This window comes from Pararge aegeria, chromosome 19 (assembly GCF_905163445.1).
Source record: "Pararge aegeria chromosome 19, ilParAegt1.1, whole genome shotgun sequence".
Lineage (NCBI taxonomy): Eukaryota > Metazoa > Arthropoda > Insecta > Lepidoptera > Nymphalidae > Pararge > Pararge aegeria.
In genome coordinates, this window is record NC_053198.1 from 16,499,066 (window position 1) to 16,516,304 (window position 17,239).

The 17,239-nt window shown below is 35.4% G+C and overlaps 2 protein-coding genes across 3 annotated transcripts; one reads left to right on the forward strand and one right to left on the reverse strand.

Annotated features, from left to right (window-relative positions):
- Positions 1-512: 512 nt before the first annotated feature.
- LOC120632077 (zinc finger protein OZF-like) lies at positions 513-3,747 on the reverse strand. Of its 2 annotated transcripts, none has more exons than XM_039901853.1 (3): positions 3,558-3,747; positions 2,471-2,719; positions 513-2,083 (listed from the first exon to the last, which is right to left on the reverse strand). In XM_039901853.1, the coding sequence occupies exons 1-3, from the start codon at positions 3,626-3,628 to the stop codon at positions 592-594; spliced, it is 1,812 nt and encodes a 603-aa protein (XP_039757787.1). In that variant the 5' UTR covers positions 3,629-3,747; the 3' UTR covers positions 513-591. The 2 variants fall into 2 exon arrangements, with proteins under 2 accessions (XP_039757787.1, XP_039757788.1); XM_039901854.1 differs by lacking the exon at positions 3,558-3,747 and adding an exon at positions 3,402-3,453.
- A 3,206-nt stretch (positions 3,748-6,953) lies between these two features.
- LOC120631886 (pinin) lies at positions 6,954-16,240 on the forward strand. The gene is made up of 6 exons (XM_039901549.1): positions 6,954-7,150; positions 7,228-7,362; positions 10,711-10,933; positions 11,135-11,429; positions 11,843-12,166; positions 12,890-16,240. The coding sequence occupies exons 1-6, from the start codon at positions 7,023-7,025 to the stop codon at positions 13,384-13,386; spliced, it is 1,602 nt and encodes a 533-aa protein (XP_039757483.1). The 5' UTR covers positions 6,954-7,022; the 3' UTR covers positions 13,387-16,240.
- Positions 16,241-17,239: the final 999 nt, after the last annotated feature.

Sequence of the window (17,239 nt, forward strand, 5' to 3'; positions counted from 1 at the left end):
GACAGTTAGTCCATGAAATGACTTATCTTATCCAATTTTGTACAGTTCGATTCAAATTTTATTACGTGGCAGAAGTTAGCTGCGAGTGTAGTTGCGCGCTGGTAGTCGACTGAACCGGTGATACCGAATATTAATTTGAATTGATTGATAAGTTCGAGAAGTCATTAAATTTCATTAGGACAATGGTAAATTTTTACGATGCGCGCACACCGTCACAAAAAACCGACACCCTGAAGTTAGCTATAAGGTTTGAGAGTGACGCTTTCAATTGTCAAAGTATGCGGGCGCATTCCGGTGATTCAATTGATTCAATTATAATTATAATAAGATTCAATAAATAAATCTCAAATTTTAATGTTGGTTGACCGATAATGAGTCTATTAGTATTCCAAAATAACATCATTCGTGCAACAAAAAATACTAGTCAATAAATATAACCTAAAATAAACCATTTAAAACTAAATAAAATCTAAAACGTCCTCGAAACCAACGCATTCCAAATGTATTTATATGTTTATTATCTCAATTTCTTTAATTATATGGATTTTTTTTTCCCGTACACATAGTGACATAGTAACAAAGCTTAGGTTTTCACCGATGTGTCTCCATGTGCAGTTTAAGGACTTTGGATTTCTTACTCTTAAAGCCGCAACGATAGCAAAAATACTTGCCACTGGCGTGATTGCTCATGTGAATCTTTAAATGATGTTTATGCGAAGCTTTGTAGTCGCATAGCCCACAAGAAAACGGTTTTTCACCTGTATGTGCCTTCATATGAGACTTTAGGTGATGTTTTAGTTTGCCTTTATAGTCACAAAGCTCACAAAAGAATGGTTTTGTCTCCCCGTGGGTCCTCATATGGCAAATCAATTGATTCTTTTGTATGCATTTATAATCACAATGTCTACAAGAATATCGCTGGGCGTGCGTCCTCATGTGAATTCTTAATTGTTTTTTTTCAAAACTTTTATAATCACACTTCTCACAGGAGTAAAATTGTTCATGTGTGTGGGTTCTCACATGGGTATTCATCTGGCATTTTTGAGTACACTCGTAGTCGCAAAAGTCACATAGGTAAGGTTTGGTTCCAGTTTCAAGGCTCACGAGAGGTTTTAGAACGTGGGCGTGCCAGTACTTGTAGTCACAGGTGTTGCAAGAATAGGACTTCTCGCTGCTGTGGGTCCAGACGTGGTTTTCTAAATATATTCTTTGCGAGCATTGGAAGCTGCAGTAATTACAGGAATACAGCGTTTCGCCGGCGTGCTCTCTCTTATGCTTATCCAAATATTCCTTCTGCGCGCATTTGTAATTGCACAGGTCGCAGCTGAACGCTTTACTGCCGAAGTGTACTCGCTCGTGAATTATCAAGTCGCTTTTATTTAAACTTATGTACAGGCACTGGTCGCAGCTGAAGAACCGCTTGCCTATATGAGTTCTCATGTGAATGCACAGATTGATCTTTAGAGTGAAGCTCGCGAAACAAACGTCACAGTAATACGGCTCTTTGCCCGTGTGCTTCAGCATGTGTCTCAGCAGCTTGCACCTATCCGCCGACCGGTAGGAGCACCGAGCACAAACGGACAGCTTCTCTCCGGTGTGCGTCATCATGTGGGTCCGCAGGCTGGCGGTGCGGACGCACTGGTAGTCGCATATCCGGCAGCAGTACGGCTGCTGCCAGGAGTGCGCGCGCATCGTGTGCATGTCCAAGTCGCTCTGGCGCCCGCACGTGTAGCTGCACAGCTTGCAATGGTATGAGCTGTCCGCCGCGTGCGTCTTCATGTGTGCAACGTAGATGCTGTTGTACAGGAACCGAGCGTTGCAAATGGCGCACTTGTACGGCTTCGGACCAGTATGAGATTTTATGTGCTTCACAAAGTTACGCCTCCACACTGAACTGTACTTGCAAAAATCGCATAGGAAGATTTTCGTAGCATATTTGTCCTTCTTGCTACTCGAGGCACGTTTGGGAGTTTCGTTCGCTCTTACAATGATTGCCTGAGGTTCGTCACTGGAGCTATTGCCTTCTGCTTCACTCATTTCTTTGGCTTCCGTTGACGTGTTTTCCTCTAACGCTAAGATGCACCTGAAACATTCAACAATATCATTCCCAGCCTATTGAAACTCAACTGCCAGACTCAACGTTCCCTGCTCTTCAAGGCACAGGTATGAATACTGCGAATTTCCTAACTGCAGGAAAAAACCGAAAATTTGTTAACAATTTATTTAATTTTTTTTATTAACGATAGCCCAGCGCTTGACCACAAAATACATAAAAGACATGAAATGCTTTGGACTCAAATCTTGACTTACAATGAATAATTGTTTAGTGATTCAGATGTTGACTTTACAATGAATAATTTTTAAGTCATTCATTGTAAAGTCAACATCTCCGGAGGATGCTCCGTACTTGCGAGTGAAACGTTTCTATAGGATACATTGCCGAAGAAACCGAGAGTTGCAAATAGCGCACCTGTAAGGCTTCGCAAAAGAATGAGATTTTATGTGTCTCACAAAGTTATGCCTCCGCACTGAGCTGTACGTGCATAACTCGCATAGGAAGATTTTCGTAGCATATTTGTCCTTCATGCTACTCAGGGCACGGTTGGGAGTTTCATTCGCTTTTACTGTGATCGCCCGAGGTTTTTCACTGAAGCTATTGCTACTTGTTTCACTCATTTTTTGGCCTCTGTTGACGCGCTTTCCGCTGCCAAAGTTGCGCCTGAAAAATTGGACAACGTCATTCCCAGCCTATTTAAACTCAACTTGTCGGCCGATTGGATCAGTGGGCAGCGACAAGGCCGTGAGTTCCCACAACTAGACAATGTTAGTGTGATGAACACCGAAAATTTCTTAAAAAAATACATGAAAAACATAAAATGTTTTAGACTCTAATCTTGACTTACAATGAATAATTGTTAAGTAGTTCATTGTAAAGTCAACAAAGATCTGTTTGGTGTGGAGTATAAAGATTGAAGAAATTACAAAATGCAAATACAAAATCTATAATTTGGCAGCCTTATGGCAATCTAGGTATATAGGGTTTAAACCAAAGATTATTATGTTGTGATGTAATTGTATGTTGTGTCAAAATGTAACACTGATATTCTGCCAGAGAATATTATTTTTGTTGCTAAGGGCCTGAGAATGATGACAAAAATGATAGGTTTGGTGTTTGGACTGTACAAAATATGATATATGCCAATGAATAGTCAAAAGCTCCATACAGCTCCCGCCATACTTTTTAAGATGTGAACAAATATGTAATAAAAATATGGTCCTAAACTCACAACGCATGGAATCGCAAAGTGCGCCTCTTAATGGTCAGTGGCCCCTCAAGCCGGGGCAATGTGACTATTTGCCTGTCTTACCAGTTACCACCGTATTGTGAAATACTGAATTACCTACTGAAACTGGCACTGTAGTTGTAGCAAAGTTAATATACTATGTTATATGTTCTTTAGTTAGTTGTAGTGGACACATTTTGAATAGTGCCCAGACCTAAGAAAATAAAGAAGTCGTTATATTTCATGAGATAAATTAAAATTCAATAACCTTACCCGAAAAACTTGTTTTTCCTTTTGCTGCTTTCCGGGCAAAACTTGCCCAAAGCGAGAAGATTGAAATCCATTTACATAATTAGGTTGGGGCGCTTAGCGATTATAATTTTTAAGTATATTACTTTGGACAGCAACGCCTGCATTATCCATGAAAAACCCCTAAAAACGACAACAACAGAAACAAATTAAGATTTTGTTTGTTTTTATTATTGATTTTGTTATTTTTTTTTAATGATCTGGCAGCTGACTTTTACACTTTACCAGCTATGGATTCTAGTCAAGTCCATTTCACAGAGTATATTTCCCATGAATGAATACACTTTTATTTTACACCAAAGAAACAAAAAGTAGTTACAAAGATATAAATACAAATCAAGAGAGTACAATTTGGTGGCTATGTAGTATGGAGGGTAGAGGTAAGGAGAGTCATCTGTGTATATGAAAAAGTGTCGTCAAAATGTATTAAACTAGGATGGCGCCACATTTGCATCAGGGTAACTCTTAAAAGAAGCGCCAAATATAAATACCGTACTATTTACTGTTTACGAAATAAAATCACTCTAAACGCACGTTTGGTTATAATAAATATGTAAGGTTATATTTACCACAATATTTTGTACAACGTAAGTTGTTGAAATTCTCAATAATTAACTACTTTAGTCGATAATGACATTAAATTTTTTAACTCGGCATACTTCCATTCATTTACGATTGCTACATTCATACCATACCCTGTGCATCCACCAGCGCCATTGTGGAGGATTTTTGAACTGTTATTTAGCGCATACACTGGACACTTTTTCAACTTTTCTCCCATATAAGATGACTCTCCTTACCTCTACCCTCCATACTATGTAGCGATAAGGCCACCAAATTAGTTTCACAGATAAAAATGGAGTGGAAGTGCTACAAAACTAAAGACTTATATACCTAACCCATTATTATAATATGAGAACCAAACAAAAAAAGCTGGTTTGTATACATGTAGTATTCAATTAGTAGTCAAGTTATTTTGCTTTTATTTTGTAATAGGGTATTTGACTATACTAGACCTATCACTTTAGCTGGTACAATTCTTATAGATTATAATTTTTCACAAAACTAGAAAATATAATATTAAAAAATACTAAAAATGTGACGAAATACACAATTTCAATTATAAGTCATAATTATAGCTCCTAAGGTAACATGTTCGCTAACTATGGGCCTCATAAGAAGGCTCAGAGTCACTCAGCGGGCGATGGAAAGAGCTATGCTAGGAGTATCTCTACGTGATCAAATCAGAAATGAGGAGATCCGTAGAAGAACTAGAGTTACCGACATAGGTCAGCGAGTCGCGAAGCTGAAGTAGCAATGGGCAGGGCCAATCGGAGAACCAATTGACGTTGGGGTCTAAGGTGATGGAATGGCGACCCCGCACCGGTAAACGCAGCGTAGGTCGGCCCCCAACGAGGTGGACAGATAACATCAGGCGAGTCGCTAGGAGCCGTTGGAGGCAAGCGGCCCAGGAACGTGTATTGTGGAACTTCCTACAAAAGACCTATGTCCAGCAGTGGACGTCGATTGATTGACATGATGATAATGACATGATCGGGCCGTCCGGACGATTATAAACCACATTTTGTTAATGATGGAGTTGACTTTTGTTTGAACCACTTATGACCATAGACAAATTGAATAATTTTTCTATTCATATCAACAATAAAATGACAAGTGCCAGAAGAAAAATATAAAATAATGCTTGTTTGAATCTGTGTCAGCGCGCCATTTATTTCCCACCGTGCCGGCGTGTGGAGCTGAGGGTTTTCTGGATTTTTTAATAAATAAGTACAGTGTTTTGTGTAATGACTAGGTTATTTTATGTTCATAAAGAAACAAGAAATGTATTTTTATCGCTATAAAGGTCAAATACCGGCACCACGTTTTAGCCATTTTCATGCGATTTCTGTGCAAGTTGACGCATTCTTTACGATTTTTATATATTTCATTGTAGACTTCTACTTCTATAAATAGCACTTTGATAAAGATAAATTATTTAGGAAGCCAATGCCGTTTACAGAATCGTGAAAGGTGGGATGGATATTTTTTTATACGCATTTCCCCAAAAAGTGTCGTAAATGTAAAAAAAAGAACTGCTTCCAAATTTGAACTGTTTGAAACTGACATTTTGATTTTTGAAAATGGATTCAGAGGTTAAAAGTTATCACGGAATGGATAGTAGATTAGGTAGTTTAAAAAAAACAAGCTATTATAAATAAACCAAACTAAATATATGATGAAAATAAATGATAGTTTAAAAAAACTAAAAAACACGCTTTCTATAGAAAACCGAACTAAAAAATAGAAAATAAATTTAAATTAAGAATAGTGTTAAAAATTTCATTAAATATAAAATAATAATAGTGTGAATAAAAATAGAAAAAAAAATTTAAAAAAAAAGCGTGGGGTGCTTTTTAAGATATTATCGTAATGATTATCACTCTACTCATATCTGTCAATAAAATATTTATAACTATTGACTATGGAGGGTAGAGGTAAGGAGAGTCATCTTATATGGGAGAAAAGTTGAAAAAGTGTCCAGTGTATGCACTAAATAACAGTTCAAAAATCCTCCACAATGGCGCTGGTGGATGCACAGGGTATGGTATGAATGTAGCAATTGTAGATGAATTGAAGTATGCCGAGTTAAAAAAATTAATGTCATTATCGACTAAAGTAGTTAATTATTGAGAATTTCAACAACTTACGTTGTACAAAATATTGTGGTAAATATAACCTTACTTCCTTGTATCTCCATACTTCCTTGTTTATTTTTCAAGCCTACTCTAACAATATTTATATTTGGCGCTTCTTTTAAGAGTTACCCTGATGCAAATGTGGCGCCATCCTAATTTAATACCATTTTGACGACACTTTTTCATATACACACCTCTAACCTCCATAACACACATGACACTCCTTACCTCTACCCTCCATACTATTGACACCATGCACCCCACGTTTTTTTTTTACAATAAAATATTTTTTTTTATCACATATCCCATGTGTCCTAAAAAAAAAAATATTTATGATTATTTTGCATACCAAAATAGGTACTACAATTTCCCATAATGCACACACCACATGGCCTTGAGACACCTCTTACTTAAATCGAAAAATATGCGAATTATAAAGACAAGCTTTTTCGAAGTTTATTGTTTGCCCCAAAAACGTCACATAGACTACTGGAGCACAAAAACTTGTAACGGAGATAAGGACAAAAATATAATTGACATCTTCTTTCTTATGCTTTACGTAATAATCTTACCTTGTCTATGTAGTCACAGCAAGAACTATCAATCTATAGGTACTGTATCTGTGGACTGAGGCTTGCGCCCTGACGCACACATAAAAAAATTGTACTGTTTGTCAAACTAAAATGTTAATTATTGCTTTAGTTATTTATTTTTGATAAAATCGATTAATATGGGGACCGAAGTTGCTATATCTTTTAGTTCTTTACGTGCTCAATTAGAGAGTGAGAAAAGTAGTTTGTTTAAGATAGATGAAAACATAAAGAAAATAGTACAAACTTCCGGACGATTTACAGATAGGTTAGCAATCGCAAGTACGATAATCATGTTAGAAATAATTTCTTTGCGTGTTTCGTCAATTATATGCCTGATTACAGATTTAACGCATCAGGGGATTACCAAAGAGGTGGTTCGCGGATTGGTGGTCGTAATTCATACCCAGACGTAACTAACAACTACAAAAATGATGACCAAACCAGACGCAAATATGAAACAAAAACTGTGTTCAGCAGGCAAGTTTGTTTTAAATATTGTTTTCTTTTACTAAAAGAACATGTCTGATATAGTGTTTTAAGAAATTCAATATGCATCAGTTAAAATAGCTGATTTCTATGATTAATCTCCTAAAAAACTGTAACTATTATTAAAATGAGTTTTTTTCACTGAAGTGAACATTTTCTGTTTACAAATAAGTACAGAACACAAAATAAAAGCGGCCCAACAGCAAGGCCAAATCAAATCATGTCTTAGCCCTTTTAATTCAATGAATGAATCAATCAATCAAACAAATCTTAATTCAGTTTATTCTATAGGTACAGCACTTATGAATGTCATACATTGTTTGTTTTATAAATATTATAATAACACTTATAGTAATGATAAAAAAACCAAGATCAATAATTATCAAACTAAGATTTGTACAGCTACAGACTTAAAATTAGATGTATAATAAAGTATAATGCTAAATTGTTACATTATTATTATAAACCATTATATTATTGAAGTGAAACTTCTTCATCGGGGTTGGAAAAAATTTTAGTGTAACATTTTTCAGTTACGCATCACATTTTTTCGTTACGTGCTGTCTTTTTCTTGTCCCAACCACGGTTGATTCGAGTTTATTCGAACTTCAAATGCATTGCAAAATTTAAACGGCTGAAGACGTAAGCATATATCATAATACTAATGATGTTGTTAACATTGTAACTTCATCGATAGATTTTTCTGTTCTTTCTCCTGACTTATGTATGGCTCAATGCCAAATGGAAAATAGGGAAAATAGGATGAATATTTTGATTGTTGCACTTTATATATCTCCAAATCAGAAGTTGGACGAAATTATTAATTTTTTTCTTCCTCCTCCTCCCTCTTCGTGCCTCTTTACTCGGTTGCAATAATGATAAAAAACCGATCTGCATCAGAAAAATCTTTGAAGCTAGTTGAATTTTTGAAAGATTATTTGAATTTTATATTTTATTAAAAAAAAGTCCTCAAACATTAACAAAAAGATCCAGCACTAAAATTGCTGGAGTTTTTATGGAATGTAAACAATATTTGACGGCCGACTGGCGCAGTGGGCAGCGACCCTGCTTTCTGAGTCCAAGGCTGTGGGTTTGATTCCCACAACGGGAAAATGTTTGTGTGATAAACATAAGTATTTTTCAGTGTCTGGGTGTTATATGTATATTATAAGTATTTTATTTATATTACCTATTCATAAAAATATTCTTCAGTCATCTTAGTACGCATAACACAAGCTTACTTTAGGGCTAGATGGCGATGTGTGTATTGACGTAGTATATTTATTTATTTATATTTATATTTCATATTTCAGTTACCATAAGCCATAATAATAATAATATTACAATTAAAATAAAGCTGTAATAATCTTAGTAGTAATAAAGTAATATGACATAATTGTATTATTTGTATTCATGTCCATGATAATAAAAGCCTTTTGTTAAACTTTATCTAATTTAACTTTATTTAACCAGTTTCTATAAAGTTGCAGTAGATCATTTTTCGAAAAAATAAGGTCTTTAAGAAGTTTCACTTTTTACATGTGTACACTAGTACACGCACACATTTTTTATTATTACATCACCAGTGTAGCATTCAATAATAAATGAATGTACCTATGGGTGAATTTATTAATATTACGCATTTATCCACCATCACTATCCTATGTCCAAACTTCTTTATCACTTTGACTTTTACACATTTCGACTTTTACACAATAGTTGGCCCTCTTTATTAAAATTATTCTTGCGTGTGCCTTAAATTTTTTATCCAAAAGATCAGTGATGAATTTCATTATTATAAAAAACCAATACAGTTTCTGATGAAAGATTTATGGGTTTTTGCCTATCTGGGCAAGGTTTTTAATCTGAGCCTATGTTTATTTCTGGTGTTCACATTATTAATGTGAATTTTTTTTGTTAAGGTGCAAATGTTGCCTTGTTCAAAGAATATTTACAAAAATATAGAGATAATGAAAAGTTAGTATCTCAGTTTCTTTAAAGAAATCCCTCAATGATTCCCTGGATCATGCCATAAACAGTTCTTATTGCAATATGAATATGAATTGAAATTCTATTTGCGTCAGCAGAAGCTCCCCACAATAATATTCCATTCAGACTATGATACATCTGTCAATTGTCTTATCTTCTAATAGCGAAAGTTGCTGAGTTTAACTCTTCTTAGTTGTTGTGTGGTGTGTTCTTGGTAGTTGTGCATGTCGAGCAGAGTGGTCATAGCTGCAAGAGATGAACTCTGCTGAGTTTAATATTTTTGTCAAACTATCAATATGTGGTCTTCATTGAAGCTGTGAGTCAATAGTAAATCCTAGGACTTGTGTTTTGTCAATTATTTCAAATTTATCACTATTTAAATATAAAGTCATATTACTATTGTCTATAAAGGGTGCCCTGAAGGTACAAATTGGATACATTTAGTTTTCGCTGAGTTTAGTCCTAGCTTATTACTTGAGAACGATTTTTCTAATAAACAAAGTGTCTGTGAAACATTTATTTCTGTTAACCTAAAATAATACAGATGTGTCATCCGTGAATACCACAACCTCTGCATTTTTCCCTTGTATAGATGGTAGGTCATTTGTATAGACAAGGAACAAGAATGGCCCAAGAGGGTAATATAAGAATATTCCAATCAACAATTTTTGGAAATAATTAAACAAGTATATCAATAAATAATAAGGACCAGATTATTATTTTCCTCTTTTATTGTTTGGAAAGTTAATATTCTTGTATAATTACTAAAGTAAAATTTGTTATGAATACACTAAAGATATGACAGATCAGAAATGAATAAATAATTAAACATATAATATCAACATATAATACCACAATAACAGATTAAATTTCTGATTGTAAACAAACCTTTTTTATTTACAATATTATATTTTAAGAGTAGTAGCAGTGGAAGTAGTTGTATTTGTACATATGTTTTTTTTTTTGTGTAGAGGTGTATGAATTGTGAGTACATTTTCATCCCTGTGTAAGTAAGAATAATTGGTTAGTAAATTAAATGGTTTTGTAGTATGTCAAAAAACTTAAATAGTAACTAATTTTATTATTATCATAATAAACTGCAATTGTTCCCTCTTTGCTTGTAACCTTAACTTTGTCACAAAAAAGGCAATCACCCTCATTATTGCAATTGGGGGATGAAGGGAAAATTAAAGTTTGACTAACATCTGAACACATGGAAGACAAGAGTGTTTGCCCTAGATTTTTATAACTTTTTTGGTCTTCTATTTATGCTATTGGCGACTTCATAGCTATTTTTGTGAATATATGTAAACTTTACACTATAATTGAAGATATATTTTTGAATTATAGATTGTCAGCCAGAGCCCATGACAGCGATGGTGAAGAAGAAGGTCCGGGGTCCAAGAGAGCCCGCATGCCTTCAGCTGTATGCCGGGAGTTGCCCACCAGAGCTGCAGTGTTACGAGCTCAGGGGGATGATGAGCAGGCGAGAACGAGAAATAGAAGAATATTTGGCTCCCTGCTGGGGACCCTGCAGAAGTTTAAACAGGAGGAGATTGTGCTGCAGACTAAAGTAAAATAAATAACAATTATTTTTCACAAATGAATAATATAATTTGTTTATGCTAGATATTTACATGTTATGTAATATCTAGCTTGACAATAAAGTTTTTGAGGTTAAAACATTTCTAAAATTTTCTGATGTGGTGAACGTATCTTAACTTCATGTAAATTTGCACAGCTATATTAGTAATGCTGAATATTTTATTTCCAGGAAGACAAGAAAGCTCAAGTGGAAAGAAAGATAGAAGAACAGGCAAGACAAGAAAAAGAAAGAGAACAGAAGGAACGCAAAACCTTATTTGCTGAGAGGGAACATAAGAAAGCATCCATCAAAGCTCTAGAAGCCAAAATGGGGCGAGTTCAGGAATTTGAAAAGTGGGAAGCCTCCCAGCGATGCTTAGAAAACTTTATATTGACTAAAGCAAGTCCCAATATCTATTGGCTACCAAAGAAAATGTCCGAAAAAGCACAGGAAAAATTGGAGGAAAGTAGCAAGTATCATCAAAGTAAGTTAATTAAATGATTTAATGGGAACTTTAAGTAGGGTTCCCATTAAATTGGCTTTAACATTTTTTATTACTAGAAAGTTTTTCAGTCTACTGTATCTAACAAACAAATATAATAAAACAATTATAATGCTAAGGATCAACACAAATCAAGGATACAATAGTTCAAGTATCCTTTAATTTGTTTAATTAGTAACTATTCACAGGGCATGTAAGGAATATGTCCTGCAACATGCCACGAGTTCGAGAGACCTTTGCGATGCTTGAAATTGATGTCCCAGCTAAGTTTTTAGGGGCTTTTCTTAGACCAGGGTGTGTTTCAAACCCTCCTTGTTTTGTTTCTTAAATGCCTGTTATAGGCATCTGTGAATAAAGATTTTTGAATTATTGATATGATTTCTTTATATTTCCAGAATGCCTATTGCGAAAACGTCAAGAGTTACAGGAAGAATTACGCAGAATAGAGCAGAAGTGCATGCGGCCGCGCGGCTTCGCGGCTAAAGAGAACGCACTGGACGCGACGCAGGTGCAGGGCGGCGAGCCGGCCGGCGGGGCGGGAACGCCGGGGGGGCGGGGCGAGCCGGTCACCGGGGCGGGGCCACCAGGGGGGCGGGGCGAGCGCGGAAGCAAGCGAGACAAGTTTGCGATGGACGTGGACGAGAAAGACCGGGACGACAGCGACGCCGACGAGCGGCCCGCCGGGGGCGACGACGGGGGGCGCGGCGAGGACGGACCAGGTATGCCAATGTAACCATATAGGCTTGGAAAGGTGTAGTAACTCTTACATGGTAGTTATTGAGTGCATATTTTTGTTTGTGAATGATTCTCAACGAACAAAAATATATACAACTATACACAGGCATCGCTAAACGCCCTACGAGTTCATTATAATGATGGTTTCAGAATGCTGTTGGGCTTATCCCGTTATTGTAGTGCATCAGAAATGTTCGCGATGGCTCATACTGATGACTTTTTTGCCATCAGAAGAAATCGAATAGCATCCTTGATGAAAAAAACGTGGCAGTAACGGCATTCTGAAAGCACTAATAAATCGATACGACACTCCAATTTACAAGTTGTATATTAAACTCCACGTAGGGCTGCCTGGACGCAGAAATTTTAATTTGTAACTTTTTTTTTTAATATTGCATATTAATATTTAATGTTAAGTTAAGTTTTTTTTTTTCATATTTATTTTAGTTTTTAACTATTCTATTTATGTTTAATGCGTAGTGATGGGTCGTAGATACCAAATAAATAAATAAATAAAACAATAACTATAGATATAAACAATATTTCTTGTCCTTAAAAACAGTTTGAATATTATAGATAATTTAATGCCCAAAGATTCAGGGCCAAAATACACTGTGAAAAGCCATAGGCTCCTGCAGACACCAACTTGAACTAGAACTAGTTGAAGTTTCAGAACAAAATTCAGAACTTGAATATTTTGTTTTCAGATTCCGAGGAAAGTAAAATGGACACGACTATTGAGCAGAACACGTCCGTGGTTGTCGACGACATTAAGAATATCACTACCGACACTAACGACATCAGCGCCGCTGACACTAGTTCCACTAACGATACTAGCGCCGTTGACACTAGTGTCACGATGGATACTAGTGCCGCTGACACTAATGTCACCAACGACACCACTGCCGCTACCACTATTGTTGCTAACGACACTAGTGCCTCAAACACTAGTGTTACTAACGAAACTAGGGATACTAATGATACCAGCACTGCTAATAGTAGCGTCGTTAATGACAGCAGCGCAGCTAACACTAGTGTTACTAATGACATCAGCGCAGCTAACACTAGTGTTACTAATGATTCCAGCGCCGCTACCACTGGCGCCATTATTGAAACTAATGACAGTACAAGTGTCTCTGAGGAAACTAGCACGGTGTCAAACAACACTCAGGACACTAAAGATGACAAAACTGATCATTCCTAATATCTAGTTAACATGCACGCTAATTTTTTCATTGCCTTACATCTGCGGCCCGTTTTATCTCTGATCGAAAGTAGCTTGAGGTAAATTGCAAATACTAGACTGACTGACTACGTCAGAGTAAAATGAACTTATTTGCCTCAGTTTAAACCTCAAATATTGGAAATATAAAAACCAAAACCACGCAATTTGCGACTCTAAGTGCAGTTCTATTAAGTCCATTTTACTTTGAAGTTATATTATGTCTATACTCGAAAACGACAATACGATTGCGAGAATGCAAAAATAGTAGATTGACTAGGCGAAATAGTTATAGGTATCGCAACGGCACCGTTGCTCGCAGACGTAATATCGTGTTTCTTAATGCACCAAATTTGTTATTCTCTAACAGACCTTCCGCTCTCGTTGAAGGTTTGCAGCAACCATTCTGCAGTTAGTAGAGTGTGCTTCGAGTGATTGACCGAAACAGTCGTAGATGTCGCTTTGCTCGCAAGCGCTATAGGATATTTCTTACTGCATCGGTGATACTCATTGCAAACAAAAACACTAGAAGTTTCAAAGGTGCTTATGAAGAGGACTTTGGCTAACAGACCTTCCGCTCTCGTTGAAGGTTTGCAGCAACCATTCTGCAGTTAGTAGAGTGTGCTTCGAGTGATTGACCGAAACAGTCGTAGATGTCGCCGCCGCGTCGCTTTGGTCGCAAGCGCTATAGGATATTTCTTACTGCATCGGTGATACTCATTGCAAACAAAAAGACTAGAAGTTTCAAAGGTGCTTATGAAGAGGACTTTGGCTAACAGACCTTCCGCTCTCGTTGAAGGTTTGCAGCAACCATTCTGCAGTTAGTAGAGTGTGCTTCGAGTGATTGACCGAAACAGTCGTAGATGTCGTCGCCGCGTCGCTTTGCTCGCAAGCGCTATAGGATATTTCTTACTGCATCGGTGATACTCATTGCAAACAAAAAGACTAGAAGTTTCAAAGGTGCTTATGAAGAGGACTTTGGAATGAATGTTTTTTTTTTATTTTTTATTATTTAGTCGAATTTACCTTTTTATTTTTGCCATAGCATTAGACAAATTGAATAGGTCACGTTTAAGAAGGGAAAAAGTTGCTGTGTGTTATACATGCTAGAACGTCACTAGAGTTTTTTAAGATGTTATAGTTTATTCAGCACAAGAGTTTATAAAAACATCCCTTCACGTTTTCTAGGTATTTAGTTAAATAGATATGAAAATAAATGAAAGTGGTTTGAATATTTTAGTATAGAGCCTGACTTACTTACTGTCCGCTATTTGATTTTTTTTTATGTAATATGTGTTTTTAAAGGTACGTTTTTCACTTGTTTTCAATCTCACACTGAGATCTTCTCTTATCAATTCTTGTATTGATTCTAACAATTCATTCGTACATATTTTTGCGCAGCCACTATTTAAAAAAAAAAGTAAATAGTGGACCTGTATGCAAAAGGTATGAAAAAATATTCAAAGCCTCTTATTTATTTGTAACTGAACTGCAATATAATCGATTTTATTAAATGAGGATTCTGATCTTGGCGAAATTTTGCACTGAGATACCTTGGATCCTGGAAACGAACATAGCATACTTGTAGCCCGCAAGAACTAGCAAATCCTTTGGGCTTCTTAAAAATCAAAACAAACTGGGCCGAAGTTTTGGATGGCTAGTATATTTGTATAAAGAGAAAAAGAATTACGCATTTGTTACGCCAATGACGTCATTTGCATATTCAGTAGTCAGAAATGGGTATAGTATAACTTGCGTTGAGAGTTTATTATATAGGTTCAGATTTCAGAGTGCTTTTAAAAGCGTTTGCATACGACGACATGTTCGAAGCGAAGTCGAAACGCGTTAGTCTCGTACAAGCTACGAACGAACAACATTCTTTTTAATATAATCTTACTTATTATAAGAAGACGTTTGTCCAATCAATAAAAGGTAAATGAAAATCTTGTTTGTTGTTATTAAGAGTTTTATATTAATAAAGAAAAGATAATCACAGAATAAGCGTTGGTCAAGACTGAGTTGACATTACACCCATCTTGTCATTTGGCACCCATTACAATCAATACTGAAAGTTGTTTTTATACCATCCATTGCACCAGTCTTTTAACTGTGTGGGTACGAGGGGTAAACAGTAAGAGTTAAAACTATACTCGCTCCCCAGTTTCCAGGCTTGGTCAACCCTTTCATCACACTTTGTTCATGACGTGGACCATATTACATTGGTATAAGGCTCATAATACAATCATTATTTTGTAAAAATAAAATGCGCGTGTTTTATTCAAGAATACAGCATTTTTTGTTATCTATTTGTTATCTATTTGTTGGTATGTCCCCGATCTAGTTTTAATTGTGACTCAGTGGTAATTTGTAGGTCGTGTACCTCGCATAACCTCCTCTGTTCATAGAGGATGGGTTTCGACTTATCATCAGGGTCCGTCAGTAAACAATATTAAAAAAAAAGACAGTTTTAAGTAAAAATGATTTACATGTATATTAAAATAATGTAATACAGAAATCTTCATTAGGGTTCGAATCCCAATTTAGCGGATACTTCCGAGAGCAACATGGTGGAACTTAACGATAAATCCCTCTCTCCCATGAGAGAAGAGGATAGATTAAAAAAATACCTGCTAAAGCTAAATGTTTAAACTCATATTGTTAGAACCAGAAAGCGTGAAATTGACCTTCACTAAAAGATAGACTACGATAATTAAAGTATAAAAATCGCGATGTACAAAAGATACTGTAAGTAGGTAAAAAATGTATGCTATGCTAGTATAAATAAATGCTAAGACTTTATAATATAAATGAGAAGTAATAAATACTATCTAGGCAACATGGTTTTCTTCAGTATAGTTTTAATTTACCTTATAATTTATTGACTAAGTAATTTAAAGATTGCGAATAAAACTAAAGAGATATTAGAGATATTTATATATAAATCAGGAAAACATACATAATGAAAATTCGAATAAGATTATTATATTAGGCCTGAACAAACATACTTGGAATATTAGATGTAAGCAGTCATGAAATCAATCACGAATAGAATCACATTCACAAAGCTCTAAGCTAGCAGTTATACACAGATAGTGATAAATCCATTCATAAAGGTAATTTTGACACATGATGCTCATATTTTAAGAGGCTATTTATTTAAGTTAAAAGCGTTTTATGGAGCTTATAAAAACTTAAAAACGTTAAATCTTCGATCTAGTAAGATTTTAATAAAATTTTAACATTTATCAAAATGTTAAACATCCTAACCTGAAGCAACAAGTACGTTTTACACGATTTTTTTTAAATTAAATTGCTATTTGTCCAAAAATGGCATCCTATTTGTTATGTTCTTTGTGGACAGCACCATTTTTGATCTGCTAGTTTATTTAAGTATAGAGATTTGTGTAAAAAGAATAAGCACTATTGTCTTTTTGCACGACTCATGATGCGAAGCATCAGAGAGTGCTTTACGATCGAAATATTTTTTTCGCCTTATTTCGGCGGCTATTTTTATTATTATAGCTTTGTTAGTTCACGGAATCAAGATATTTTGCATACTATTGTCGAGATAATTTAATGGCGATTAATTCCATACTTTTAAAAAATTGATTTACTGCAATAGAATTGGAAAAAAATTTGGACCTATTTTTGACCAAAATAGGTCAAAAAAATTTCCTGTCCGTCATGTGTGAAAACCCGAAAACAATCTAACTTGTGAAAAAATCCAGAGTTAAATTTTTTTTTTAAATTCTAATCGACGATTGTAGGTCACTGAATGCGAATGATTAATTAATTCAGTGTAGTTTAATTGCAATTAATAAAAAACGAAAACTGC

Excerpts from the sequence above, each read along its gene's own strand:
- LOC120632077 (XM_039901853.1), bottom strand. The coding sequence starts at position 3,628 with ATGGATTTCAATCTTCTCGCTTTGGGCAAGTTTTGCCCGGAAAGCAGC. Across the intron at positions 2,720-3,557 it reads AGGAAAAACAAGTTTTTCGG|GCGCAACTTTGGCAGCGGAA; the intron begins GTAAGGTTATTG and ends CCAATTTTTCAG. Across the intron at positions 2,084-2,470 it reads TCTTTTGCGAAGCCTTACAG|GTGCATCTTAGCGTTAGAGG; the intron begins GTGCGCTATTTG and ends TGAATGTTTCAG.
- LOC120631886 (XM_039901549.1), top strand. The coding sequence starts at position 7,023 with ATGGGGACCGAAGTTGCTATATCTTTTAGTTCTTTACGTGCTCAATTA. Across the intron at positions 10,934-11,134 it reads AGATTGTGCTGCAGACTAAA|GAAGACAAGAAAGCTCAAGT; the intron begins GTAAAATAAATA and ends TTTTATTTCCAG. Across the intron at positions 11,430-11,842 it reads AAGTAGCAAGTATCATCAAA|AATGCCTATTGCGAAAACGT; the intron begins GTAAGTTAATTA and ends TTATATTTCCAG.